Source organism: Ciconia boyciana, chromosome 6 (assembly GCF_034638445.1).
Source record: "Ciconia boyciana chromosome 6, ASM3463844v1, whole genome shotgun sequence".
In the NCBI taxonomy this organism is placed as follows: domain Eukaryota; kingdom Metazoa; phylum Chordata; class Aves; order Ciconiiformes; family Ciconiidae; genus Ciconia; species Ciconia boyciana.
In genome coordinates this window covers 2,172,414-2,185,702 of record NC_132939.1, presented here as the reverse complement: position 1 = coordinate 2,185,702, position 13,289 = coordinate 2,172,414, and the positions used below count along the sequence as shown (strand labels likewise).

Here is a 13,289-nt window from a genome sequence, read left to right as displayed (position 1 = left end):
GGGCCGAGGGGGGCAACCCAGGAGGGACCGGGGCAAACGGCGTCCCCGGGACGGGGCTGTGACAGGGCATGGGGTGAGGGGGACACGGGGGGACACGGGGGGACGCGGGGGGACGCGGTGCCTGGCAGAGCCCAGGGGCTGCTCAGGCCCCCGGGGCTCCCCACGGGGTGGGCAGGGGCCCCGGTGCCCCCCCGCGGCGTGTTCCCGCTCCGGGGCCGCGGGGCCCCCGCCGTGAGCAGCACCGGGCTGTTGCCGGGAGGCTGTTGCCACCCCGGTGTCCCCGGGGCACCCCGAAGCCTGGGCTCCCACGGGCACCCTGGGCACGGCTCCGGGGGGGCTCTGGCCGAGCCCCGCTTGTGCCCCGCTTGTGCTCGTGGAGGGTGGCAGTGCCAGGCCTGGGAGGGGGGGAAGGGGTGCAGGCATCGTGGCTGTCCCCCTGCCTGTCCCCTGCCTGTCCCCTGCCCGTCCCCTGCCCGTCCCTGCCCGTGGGAATCATTAATCGGTCCCCAAGGTGGGGCCCAGGTAAACAGGCAGCGGGGACGGGGACAGATGGCTGGTGGCACTGGCACCGCCACTACCCACGCTGGGCTGTGCCATGCCGTGCCGTGCCAAGCCGTGCCATTCCTTGCTTGCTGTGCCATGCCGTGCCATGCCGTGCCATTCCCCACGTGCCATGCCATGCTGTTCTGTGCCATGCCATGCCATGCCATTCCCCACACGCCATGCCATGCCGTGCCATGCCATGCCATGCCATGCCATTCCCCACATGCCATGCCATGCCGTGCCATGCCGTGCCACGCCATGCCATTCCCCACATGCCATGCCATGCTGTGCCATGCCATGCCATGTCATGCCATGCCATTCCCCACACGCCGTGCCGTGCTGTGCCATGCTGTGCCATGTCATGCCATGCCATTCCCCACACGCCGTGCCGTGCTGTGCCATGCCGTGCCATGCCGTGCCATGTCATGCCATGCCATTCCCCACACACCGTGCCGTGCTGTGCCATGCCGTGCCATGCCGTGCCATGTCATGCCATGCCATTCCCCACACGCCGTGCCGTGCTGTGCCATGCCGTGCCATGTCATGCCATGCCATTCCCCACATGCCGTGCCGTGCTGTGCCATGCCGTGCCATGCCGTGCCATGCCATTCCCCACATGCCGTGCCATGCTGTGCCATGCCGTGCCATGCCATGCCATGTCATGCCATGCCATTCCCCACATGCCGTGCCATGCTGTGCCATGCCGTGCCATGCCATGCCATGCCATTCCCCACATGCCGTGCCGTGCCATGCCGTGCCGTGCCGTGCCGTGCCGTGCCGAGCGGTCGGGAATAGCTCCCGGGGGGGGGTGCAGCCGCCTGGCCCCAGCCCTGACATTTCTGCTCCGCGGTGTCAGTTTTACAGCCGGCCCCGGGTGACCCCGCCGGGCTGTCCCCGTCCCCTGTCCCCGTCCCCTGTCCCCGTCCCCGTCCCCTGTCCCCACCCCCTGTCTCCTTCTCCCCGCCGTGGCACCCCGGCCCCCGGCTCCCCGGTGTCCCCTTGTCCCGGCACCCCGGTACCCCCACCCCCAGGCTCCGCACCCTGCGCCCCCCCCAACCCCCCCCGGCCCCGCCCCGACCCTCCCCGGGGCCGCCCCGCCCGCGCCGCCGCCACCGCCGGGACCGGAGCGGGCACAGCCGCTGCGCGGGGCGCGACAGCACCGGACAGACCGACCGCCACCGCCACCGCCACCGCCACCGCCACCGCCACTGCCACCGCCGGTGGGTGCTGGCGCGAGTGGGAGTGTGGGGTCCGGCGGGGGTGTGCGTGGGTGTGGGTGCTTTTGGGGGGTGGGGGGTGCGTGTGCAGGCACCGGGGGGGCTGGTGCGGGAGCAGCGGGGGGGTGTGCACGCGTGTGCGTGTGCACCGGGGCTGTGTGCGTGTGTGCACGCGTGTGTGTGCACACGCGTGTGTGTGTGTGTGTGCACGTCTCTGTGCATGTGTGCACGTCTGCGTGTGCGCGCGCACGTCTGCGTGCGTGTGTGCACGCGTGTGCGTGCGTGCGTGTGTCTGCGTGTGCGTGTCTGCATGTGTGTGCACGCGCGTGCGTGCGTGTGTCTGTGTGTGCGTGTCTGCATGTGTGTGCGCGCGTGTGCGTGCGTGCGTGTCTCTGCGTGTGCGTGTCTGCATGTGTGTGCGCGCGTCTCTGCGTGTGTGCGCGTGTCTGTGTGTGTGTGCACGTGTACACGCGTGGGGGTATGTCTCTGTGTGCACGTATGCGTGCATGTGCGTGTCGGCATGTGTGCACGCGTGTGCGCAGAGCGTGTAGCAGCGCCGGCGTGCAGGGCTGGGGACGCTGCGCACCCCAGGCTCGTGGGGCGGTTGTGGCCGTGGGGCGCAGGCGGTGGCCGTGGGGCGGCTGTGCCGGGCGTAGCTGGGTGGCTGTGGGTGGCAGGGTGCGGGTGGCAGGGTGTGCAGGACTCTGCGGCGTGGTGGCCGCGCTGGTGGCTCTGTGCCTGCCGGTGACGGTGACAGTGACGCCGTGGGCAGCTGGAGCTAAGCTGGGGGACGTGCGGCCTGGCAGCTCCGCCATGCTGGGGAGAGGGGGACGGGGGGGCCGTGCCCAGCCCGGCCAGCTCGGGGACGGGGACAGGAGGACGGGGACACCCCGGCACGCTGAGCCACCGCCCCAGGTCCCGCTGCGACAGCGTGTCCCCACGTCCTCCCTACTGTCCCTCGCTGTCTCTGGGGACGGGGACAAGGCCAGGGACAGGGGTGCAAGCCTGGCTCAGGGCGAGGGTGCCAGCGCCTGGCGCGAGGTGCCCGTGCCCCCCCGGCTGCGGAGGGGACAATGGGGCTCTGTGCCGCCCGCCGTGCCCGCCACCTAATCCGGGGCACGGGGCGGGGGGCCGGGCACCCCGGGGTGGCGCGGGGGCGGTTTAAAGGCCAGAGCCGACTGGTGTCCCCTGTGCCAGCCGTCCCCGAGCCCTCGTCCCCTGCGTGCTCTCAGGCCACGGCTCCCACCCCAAGGTACCGAGGGCAGGTGCGGGGGACACAGCGGTCCCAGCTTGGGGACTGCGGGGCCATCCCCCAGCTGGGGACGGAGGGGGCACAGGGCGGTCCCCAGGCTGGGTGGGGGGCACAGACCTGCAGGGACCCCTGTGACTGCCCCATGTCTGGGTCCTGGGGGGTCCTCGTGCTGGTGGGTGCTCACCGGCAGGCAGGGGACCGAGCCATGTGTCCCCTAACTCTGTCCACCGGGTCCTGGCCACCCCATGGGGACACCCTCCACGTGGTCCCTGGGGTCCCGGCCCCCCGCGGGGCTGTAGGAGCTGGGCTGGAGGAGCCTGAGTGGGTGGCTGCAAGCGGGCACCGCTCAGCTCCGTGCCTCAGTTTCCCTCCGTGCCCAGGCGCCCTGCTGGGAGCTGGGACACCCCACGGGGAGGCCGGGGAGGCCCCGGATGCCTGGGTCCGTGCCCCCAGGGCACCTTGGCACCCCGGGGCAGGGGTTGCCCCCGGCTGCGCTGAGCTGGCGTGGGATTACGCTAATCCCTGCTCGGGCTCAGCCGGAGCTGCCGCGGTCACCGAGGCTGGCACCGAGGGGACAACCCGGGGGCACCGGGGCTGACACCGAGGGGTGCCCCGGAGAGGGTGCCTGGCCCTGGTGGGTGCTGCAGAAGGGGTGCCCTGGGCACTGCAGGGCTGGGTGGGGGTGGCGGGGGGGTGACGGGTCCCCGAGGAGCCCCGCTGACTCTGCCCGTCCGTCTCTTGCAGCCCCTCGGTCACCAGGATGGTGAGTGGCCCCCGGGTGGGGGGGGTCTGGGTGGATGTGGGTGCCCCATCCCAGCGGGGCACAGCCCCGGTGAGCCCCGGTGGTGCCGGGCACTGCTGCGTGGAAGCGGGCGGCGTGGCGCGCTGTGCCCACCCGCCGCGTGACCCCGCGGGGACAAGGGGACGCTTTGTCCGGGAGCTGGCGGCCCTGGTGGCTGGCACTGCCCCGCCATCCCCGAGGCGGTGGCTCTGCGCCCAGCACCCACAACCCCCCAGCACCCCGACACCCCCACCCACGCATGGGCAGCAGCACCCTGTGCCCCTCTGCCCCGTGCCAGCCCCCTACCCCACGGCTGCCCCATCTCCCCCGTGCCAACCCCTTACCCCCGTGTCTGTCCCATGTCCCCCATGCCAGCACCCTACCCGCGTGCCCACCCAGTGTCTGCCCCAGTGCCAGCCCTGTGCCAGCCCCACGCCAGCCCCATGCCAACCCCTTAGCCCCACGCCAGCCCCCTGCCAGCCCCTTAGCCCCATGCCAGCCCCATGCCAGCCCCCTGCCAGCCCCTTAGCCCCATGCCAGCGGCATGCCAGCCCCATGCCAGCCCCTTAGCCCCATGCCAGCCCCATGCCAGCCCCTTAGCCCCACACCAGCCCTATGCCAGTCCCTTAGCCCCATGCCAGCCCCGTGCCAGCCCCATGCCAGCCCCTTAGCCCCACACCAGCCCTATGCCAGCCCCTTAGCCCCATGCCAGCCCCATGCCAGCCCCTTAGCCCCACGCCAGCCCCATGCCAGCCCCTTAGCCCCATGCCAGCCCCATGCCAGCCCCTTAGCCCCACGCCAGCCCTATGCCAGCCCCTTAGCCCCATGCCAGCCCCATGCCAGCCCCACGCCAGCCCCATGCTGGCCCCTTAGCCCCACGCCAGCCCCACACCAGCCCCCTGCCAGCCCCTTAGCCCCATGCCAGCCCCATGCCAGCACCATGCCAGCACCATGCTAGCCCCTTAGCCCCACGCCAGCCCCATGCCAGCCCCCCGAGAGCCCCACCTTTGCCACCCACAGCTCTCGGTGGACCAGGCGAGCACCGAGCAGGCGTCAAGCCCGAAGGAGCAGGAGTGGGCAGGGCCGGAGGCACTGTGCCCGGGCTGGCTGGAGGACGAGGCCCCCGATGGCGAGGTGCCTGAGGACAGCGGGGACCCCGACTGTGCCACCCACGCCTACGAGCTGCTCCAGAGTGCCCTACGCCAGGAGGGGCTGCCCCACACGCTGGATCGCTCTGCAGAGCCCCGCACGGGTGGGGGGCACGGGGGGGCACGGGGGAGGCTGGGCCGGGGGGGCACGGGGCTCAGGGGGTTGGGAGCTGGGGGTGGCAGGGACGGGGGTGGCGATGGCGGCGTGGTGCCAGGCTGGGAATGAGGGGGTGGCTGGGGTGCCAGGGGCAGGAAGGCAACGGGGTCCCTGTCCCGGGGCTGTTAACCCTTGCCTTGCTGGCAGGATTTGGCCCGCTGGACATGACCGTCTGCATCCTGGGCTCCCCCACCACCTTCCTGCCCGTCCTGCTGGAGGGTGGCACCCGCTGCCCAGGTGGGTACGGCTGCCTCGTCCCCACCCTATACGAGACACCCGTGAACCCACAGCGGGTGCTCCCCACGTCCCACCTGGCTGCTCCAACCCCGGACCAGGGCGTTCCCCACCCCCGCCTGTGCCTGCGTGACCAGGACTGGGAGGGAAACTGAGGCAGGGGATGAGGGTGGCACCAGCCCCCCGCCTGTGCCCCACATCTGCAACCCCATTAACCCCAGTACACACCAGTGCCGGCGGCAAATGTCACCCCTGGGTGCCGGGGCAGCCGCTCCGTGCTCCCTCCCCTGGGTGGGTGCCCCCTTTGCCCCCCCCGGGGGGTCTCGGGGCAGGAGGCTGGGGACAGCCGCTGCCCGCACCCCTGCCCGCCTGCAGGTGCCATGGTGCTGTGCCTGTCGCCCGCCTGGGCCAGCCGGGTGCCCTCGGAGACGTCCCCGGGTGCCTGGTCACTGCTGCTCTCCCGGGGGGTCTCCTTCGAGGCGGGGGGCCACAGCATCCTGGAGACCTTCGTGCCGCCCCGCCGGGCCAACTACGTGATGGGCGCCTTTGCGGCGGGGGGCCCCGAGGGCGGCTGGGTGGGCGAGCTGGCCCGTGACCTCGACTGCCCCACGGGGGGCTCAGTCCCGCTCGCCCGCCGGCTCGAGGACCCGCTGGTCACCCGTTGGGTGCTGGCGGCCCGCGCCAGCCTGCCCGTGCCCCCCACCTTGGCCTTCGTCGTGGGGCCGGGGGGGGACCTGCCCGCGGACCCGGTGGCCGCTGGGGTGAGGCTGGTGCGGCTGGAGGACCCCCAGGGCCAGGAGAGCCTGGTGCAGGAGGAGGTGGGTGCCTTCCTGGGGGGCACCGCCATGGAGCCCTACAGCCAGGTGGGCACGGGGGCACGGCGGGGCATGGGGGGCACCCATGGGGCGCGGTGGGGATTGGTGGGCAGGGACACGTGGGGCACGGCGGGGGTGTAGGGGTCAGGGTCACCCATGGGCACGGTAGGGCGTGCGGGGGCACCCGTGGGGCACGGTGGGGTGTGCAGGGGCACCCGTGGGGCATGGTGGGGGCACAAGGGTGGGGGACACCCGTGGGGCACATCAGGGCATTCAGGGGCACCTGTGGGTCACATGCCGGGGGGGCGTCAGCAGTGACACGGGGTGACAACCGTACCCAGGCGGTGGGGTGGTGGTGGCACGGGGTGGCAGGGTGGTGCATGCGGGCGGTGGGGTGGCACAGGGTGGCATGTGTAGGTGGCGGGGGTGGCCACGGTGTGGGGTGACACGGGGGTGTACGCAGGTGGTGGTGCGGCCGGCGGGGTGGCGGTGGCGCGGGACGGGCGCCCGCAGCACCCACGGGAAGGAGGAGGGGGCGGCGGTGGCGCAGGCGGTGGGTGCCCGGCTCCGCGGGCTGCGGGAGGAGGAGAGCGTCCTGCTGGAGGCCCTGGTGCCCACCGCCCGCCTGCCCACGCCCCCCCCACGTAAGACCCCCGCCCTCGGGCGCCCACCACCCTGGGATGGGAGGGAAGGGCCCCCCGGGCTCCCCTGGCTCCCTGCGGCTGTGCCGGCCACGCGTCCGTCCCCTGGGGTGGGTGGGTAGCCATCAGGGCAAGCAAACTCCTGGGCTCCTCGGGCAGGGCATGAAGGTGGCCACCCTGGACCGCCACAGTTCCCTGGGGTGGGGGAGAAGGTCACCCTGGACCCCCCCAGTCTCCTGGGGTAGGGGTGGGGGGAAAGGTGGCCACCCTGGACCCCCACAGTCCCCTGGAGCGGGGGGAAGGTGGCCACCATGGACCCCCACAGTCCCCTGGAGCGGGGGGAAGGTGGCCACCATGGACCCCCACAGTCCCCTGGAGCGGGGGGAAGGTGGCCACCATGGACCCCCACAGTCCCCTGGAGCGGGGGGGAAGGTGGCCACCGTGGACCCCTGAGGTCCCCTGGGGTGTGTGTGGGAAAGGTGGCCACCATGGATCCCCACAGTCCCCTGGAGCGGGGGGGAAGGTGGCCACCGTGGTCCCCCGTGGTCCCCTGGGGCAGGGCAGGGTGGTGGGGTGACCACCTTCGACTCCCTACAGTCCCGTGGGGCTGGGGGTGACAGTGGCCATGCTGAACCCCGCAGTCCCCTGGGGTTAGGGTCGGCCGGGGTCACCGTGGTGCCACACGGGGTCATGGGGGGGGTCAGGCAGGGACCCCCGTCCCCGGGTGGCGGCCGTGCCTGCCCTGTCCCTCGCCCCCCAGGCAGCCCAGCCCCACGGCTGCCCGTGGCCCTGCGCATCTGCACCCTCGTCTGCAGGTCCTGGGGGGACCGGCCCCAGCTCTGCCAGGTACGGCCCCGCCCACCCCAGGCTCCTCCCCTTCGGGTGGGTGGGGCGTGGTGGGCGTGGCCGTGGGCATCCCCACCCGTGGGTGGGGTGCGACCACGGGTGTCCCACCAGGTTACGGGGCGGTGGCACATGCCCACATGCCCTGGTGGCCCTGCGGGTGGGACGTGGTGGGCGTGGCCGTGGGCATCCCCACCCATGGGTGGGGTGCGACCACGTGTGTCCCACCAGGTTATGGGGTGGTGGCACATGTCCCCGCGCCCTGGTGGCCCTGCATGTCCCCAGGCCATGGTGGCAGCCCGTGTCCCCAGGCTACGGCATGGCAGCCCACGTCCCCATGCCCTGGATGAGGCTCTGTCCCCATGGCCTGGGTGGCACCTGTGTCCCTGTGCCCTGGGTGAGCGTGCGTCCCCAGTCTATAGGGTGGTCATCTGTGTCCCCATGCCCTGGTGGCATCCCTGGGCTACAGGGTGGCAGCCCATGTCCCCATGCCTTGGGATCAGTGTGTCTCCCCACGTCCCCATGCCCTGGTGGCAGCCAGTGTCCCCAGGCAATGGGGTGGCAGCCGGTGTCCCCACGCCTGTGTCGGCGTGTCCCCGCAGGTGGCATGCGGCGTGGGGCGCGCAGAGGCGCCGGTGCGGCACGGGGCAGCGCTGCCCCAGGGCCTGGACTCCAGCCTGCAGCAGTGGGGGGTGGTGGCCCCTGGCCAGCGGCAGGCCCTGGCCACGCGGCTGCGGGTGGCCGCCGAGGCCGCCATGGCCGCCCTCCTGGCCGCCGAGGCCGAGCTGAGCCTCCAGCAGCGCGGCGGTGCCCGCGCCCGCACCGACCTCCTGGGTGAGTGTGGGACGGGGACGGCAGCGCCGGTCCCCAGGGGCCACCCCACGGCGGTGGCGCTGCCCCCACGGTCCTGAGCGCGGTGTCCCCGTCCCCGTCCCCAGGCGTGGACTTCTTGCTGGCGTGCGTGGATGACGCCCTGGAGCTGGTGGCCCTGTCCACCAACAGCCAGCGGTGCCTGGAGACCTGTCTGCTGGCCGAGGCCATGGGGCGCGCCGTGGGGGAGCCCCCCGGTGACCTGCCCCGGCTGCTGGCCGAGGCCCTGCTGCACCGGGCGCAGTGTCACCTGGTCGAGGGCAAGGACATCCTGCTCATCGGGGCTGGTGGTGTCAGCAAGAGCTTCGTCTGGGAGGCGGCCCGTGACTACGGCCTGAGGGTGAGGGAGCTGGGGGCCACTGCCATCAGTAGGTTTCAGAGTGAACACTGCGACCCCGCACGCAGCGGTTGCACCGTAGCTGTGCCCACGCCTCAGGCGGTCTCTCCGCTGTCCCACTCTGGGGGGGCAGCGGCACAGCTGTGGTGTGTCGTGTCCCCCCCCAACCGCGGTGACACCTCTCTGGGGACACAGATCCACCTGGTGGAGTCGGACCCGGAGCACTTTGCGGCGGGGCTGGTGCAGACCTTCCTGCCCTACGACAGCCGGGAGCACCGGCGGGACGAGGAGCACGCGGAGCGGGTGACGGAGCTGGTACACGCCCAGGGGCTGCGGCCCCACGCCTGCCTCTCCTACTGGGACGACTGCGTGGTACTGGCGGCGCTGGTGTGCCAGCGCCTGGGGTTACGCGGCAGCCCGCCCGCTGCCGTCCGCGTGGCCAAGCAGAAGAGCCGGACCCACCAGCACCTGCAGCGGTGCCGCCAGGGCCACCCGCCGCCCGCCGCCTTCGCCGTGCCCTGCCGCCGGCTGCAGAGCCACGGGGACGTGGAACAGGCGGCCGGCACCGTGCCCTTCCCCGCCGTGGCCAAACTGGAGTTCGGGGCGGGCGGCGTGGGCGTGCGGTTGGTGGAAAGCGCCGGGCAGTGCCACGCGCACGCCGCCCGGCTCTGGCACGACCTGCGGGATGACGCCGATCACCCGGGCATCGGGCTGGGCTGGGGCAACGCCATGCTGCTGATGGAGTACGTGCCGGGCACCGAGCACGACGTCGACTTGGTGGTCTTCGAGGGGCGGCTGCTGGGCGCTTGGGTGTCCGATAACGGCCCTACGCGCCTGCCCGCCTTCCTGGAGACGGCTGCCTGCCTGCCCTCCTGCCTGCCCGCCGACCGGCAGGCGCAGCTGGTGCGGGCAGCCCTGCAGTGCTGCCTGGCCTGCGGGCTGCGGGACGGCGTCTTCAACGTGGAGCTGAAGCTGGGTCCGGGCGGTCCGCGGCTGCTGGAGATCAACCCCCGCATGGGGGGCTTCTACCTGCGTGACTGGATCCGGGAGGTCTACGGCCCCGACCTGCTGCTGGCGGCCGTGCTGGTGGCACTGGGGCTGCCACCGGTGCTGCCCGCTCGCCCCGTGGCCCGCGTCCACTTGGCCGGCGTTATGTGCCTGGGCTCGGAGCACGGGCCGGCGCTGGGGGACGGCGGGGGGCTGGCGACCCTGCGGGCGCTGCACAGTCGCGGCCTCGTCCGCCTCAACCGCCTCTTCGAGGAGACGGCGGGGGCCGGCGAGTACGAGGAGCCCTGCCTGAGCGTGGCTTGCGGCGGGGCGACGCGGGCGGAAGCCTGCCTGCGCCTGCTGGGGCTCTGCCAGGCGCTGGGCATCGACTCGCCCCGCTACCCCGTCGAGCATTTCTTATCCCACTTCAAATAGCCCCGGGCAAGCAGCGGGGCCGGTGGGGGAGTGGGGGGCACGGGCACCGACCCGCTGCCCTGGCACCCCTTCCTGCGGCCCCGCCGCCCCGGTCCCGGAGCCCTGGCGTCCCCCCGGCACCCCGTCCCCTGGCACCCCCCCCCCACGCCCTGGCACCACATCCCCCTGTCCTGGCACCCGTGCCCCGCCCCGCTCCCCTGGCTCTCCATCCCCTGCCCTGGCACCCCATCCCCTGACACCCCCCTGTCCTGGCACCCCATCCCCCTGTCCTGACACCCCATCCCCGACACCCCTTGTCCTGACACCCCCTGTCCTGGCACCCCATCCCCAACACCCCCTTGTCCTGACACCCCCTGTCCTGACACCCCATCCCCGACACCCCTTGTCTTGACACCCCCTGTCCTGGCACCCCATCCCCGACACCCCCTTGTCCTGACACCCCCTGTCCTGGCACCCCGTCCCTGACACTGACACCCCCTTGTCCCGACACCCCCAGTCCTGACACCCCATCCCCTGACACTGACACCCCCTTGTCCCGACACCCCTTGTCCTGACACCCCATCCCCTGGCACCCCCTTGTCCTGGCACCCCCTGTCCTGGCACCCCCTGTCCTGCCCCAGCACCCCCAAGCTTTGCCCCCGGCGTCCCCTGTCCCCACAGTGGGGGGGTGCCAGGGGACACGCAGGGGGACGCTGACCCCCGGCCCTCCCCGTGCCATCCCCGGGGCAGGGGGCAGATGGGTTCCCCCGTTAACGACCCTTTGCTAACGGGGGGCGAGGGCAGCCCCCCAGAGGCACCCAGGACACCCCACCAGAGCAGCGGGTGCAGCCTGGGGTGTGCTGGCAGCCAGCGGCATGGGGAGACCCTACAATAACAAACCAGCTTGGGGAGACCCTACAATAACAAACCTGCATGGGGAGACCCTACAATAACAAACCTGCGTGGGGAGACCCTGCAAGAGCAGACCCATGGCAGGGAGACCCTACAATAACAAACCAGCATGGGGAGACCCTGCAAGAGCAGACCTGTGGCAGGGAGACCCTACAATAACAAACCAGCATGGGGAGACCCTACAATAACAAACCAGCACGGGGAGACCCTGCAAGAGCAGACCCGTGGCAGGGAGACCCTACAATAACAAACCAGCATGGGGAGACCCTACAATAACAAACCAGCACGGCGGGACCCTGCAAGAGCAGACCCGTGGCAGGGAGACCCTACAATAACAAACCAGCATGGGGAGACCCTACAATAACAAACCAGCACGGGGAGACCCTGCAAGAGCAGACCCATGGCAGGGAGACCCTACAATAACAAAGGAGTGTGAGGGAGACCCCACCGTAACAGACTTAGGTGGGGAGACCCTACAATAACACACCTTGAAGGGGACACCCTACAATAACGAACCAGCGTGGGGAGACCCTGCGCTAACAGACCTGTGCGGGAAAACCCTACGGTAACAAATCAGCACAGGGAGACCCTACAATAACAAACCAGCCCCAGGGACCCTACATAACGCCCGGGACTCGGTACAACCCGGCAAGCGGTCGCGCCCCAGAGCGGGGCAGCCGGGTGTGCCACCGCGGTGCAGGGACATCCCGGGCCAGCACCCTGCCCTGAGCACCCTATAGTGCCCGAGACCCTACGATAACACACAGCCCCTATAGTGCCCGAGACCCTACAATAACACACAGCCCCTATAGTGCCCGAGACCCTACAATAACTTTAGTGACCCTACAATAACACACAGCCCCTATAGTGCCCGAGACCCTACAATAACTTTAGTGACCCTACAATAACACACAGCCCCTATAGTGCCCACGACCCTACAATAACACACAGCCCCTATAGTGCCCGAGACCCTACAATAACTTTAGTGACCCTACAATAACACACAGCCCCTATAGTGCCCACGACCCTACAATAACACACAGCCCCTATAGTGCCCACAGCCCTACAATAACACACAGCCCCTATAGTGCCCGAGACCCTACAATAACTTTAGTGACCCTACAATAACACACAGCCCCTATAGTGCCCGAGACCCTACAATAACTTTAGTGACCCTACAATAACACACAGCCCCTATAGTGCCCACAACCCTACAATAACACACAGCCCCTATAGTGCCCGAGACCCTACAATAACTTTAGTGACCCTACAATAACACACAGCCCCTATAGTGCCCACGACCCTACAATAACTTTAGTGACCCTACAATAACACACAGCCCCTATAGTGCCCGAGACCCTACAATAACTTTAGTGACCCTACAATAACACACAGCCCCTATAGTGCCCGAGACCCTACAATAACACACAGCCCCCATAGTGCCCACAACCCTACAATAACACACAGCCCCCATAGTGCCCACAACCCTACAATAACATACAGCCCCTATAGTGCCCAAGACCCTACAATAACTTTAGTGACCCTACAATAACACACAGCCCCTGTAGTGCCCGAGACCCTACGATAACACACAGCCCCCATAGTGCCCACGACCCTACAATAACTTTAGTGACCCTACAATAACACACAGCCCCTATAGTGCCCGAGACCCTACAATAACTTTAGTGACCCTACAATAACACACAGCCCCCATAGTGCCCACGACCCTACAATAACACCAGTGCCCTACAGCAACACGCGGCCGTGTCGGCCCCGCGCTTCCACTAGTGCCCTATAAGCCCGCGTGGACCCCGAGTGGGGTCGGGGGGGGGGGGTCTCCGCCTCTTCCAGGGGCGCTCCTCCCCCCTCAGCTGTCGTCACGGCGGCGCCGATGAGGTCACAGCGCCGCAGAGGGGGGGCAGCCCCGCAGCGCGGGGCCGAGAGTGGGGATCCCCAGTAAAGGCTGTGAGCGGCCGGCCTGGCTCTGTCGTTGTCCCTGCGCGGCCCCCCGGTCCCCCCACGTTCCCCCGCTCCCCGCGGGACTACAGCTCCCGGCGTGCCCCGCGGCGGGGATGCCGGGGTCCCCCCGGTGACGCCCGGGAGGGGCGGGGCCAGCGGGGCGGGGCGGGGCCAGCGGG

At 70.3% G+C, this 13,289-nt stretch overlaps 1 protein-coding gene across 1 annotated transcript; it reads left to right on the top strand.

Moving 5' to 3' along the window:
- The first annotated feature begins 4,819 nt into the window (after positions 1-4,819).
- Positions 4,820-10,260, top strand: CARNS1 (carnosine synthase 1). Its single transcript, XM_072865588.1, has 8 exons — positions 4,820-5,045; positions 5,246-5,335; positions 5,708-6,195; positions 6,611-6,791; positions 7,549-7,634; positions 8,234-8,465; positions 8,570-8,841; positions 9,034-10,260. Exons 2-8 carry the CDS (start codon positions 5,263-5,265, stop codon positions 10,258-10,260), a joined length of 2,559 nt encoding a protein of 852 aa, XP_072721689.1. The 5' UTR covers positions 4,820-5,045; positions 5,246-5,262.
- The last annotated feature ends 3,029 nt before the right edge of the window (positions 10,261-13,289 follow it).

What these genes read in the sequence shown, in the direction of transcription:
- CARNS1 (XM_072865588.1), top strand. Translation starts at nt 5,263, where the DNA reads ATGACCGTCTGCATCCTGGGCTCCCCCACCACCTTCCTGCCCGTCCTG. An exon ending in ACCGGCCCCAGCTCTGCCAG is followed by an intron (nt 7,635 to 8,233) that starts GTACGGCCCCGC and finishes GTGTCCCCGCAG; the next exon opens with GTGGCATGCGGCGTGGGGCG. An exon ending in CGCCCGCACCGACCTCCTGG is followed by an intron (nt 8,466 to 8,569) that starts GTGAGTGTGGGA and finishes CCCCGTCCCCAG; the next exon opens with GCGTGGACTTCTTGCTGGCG.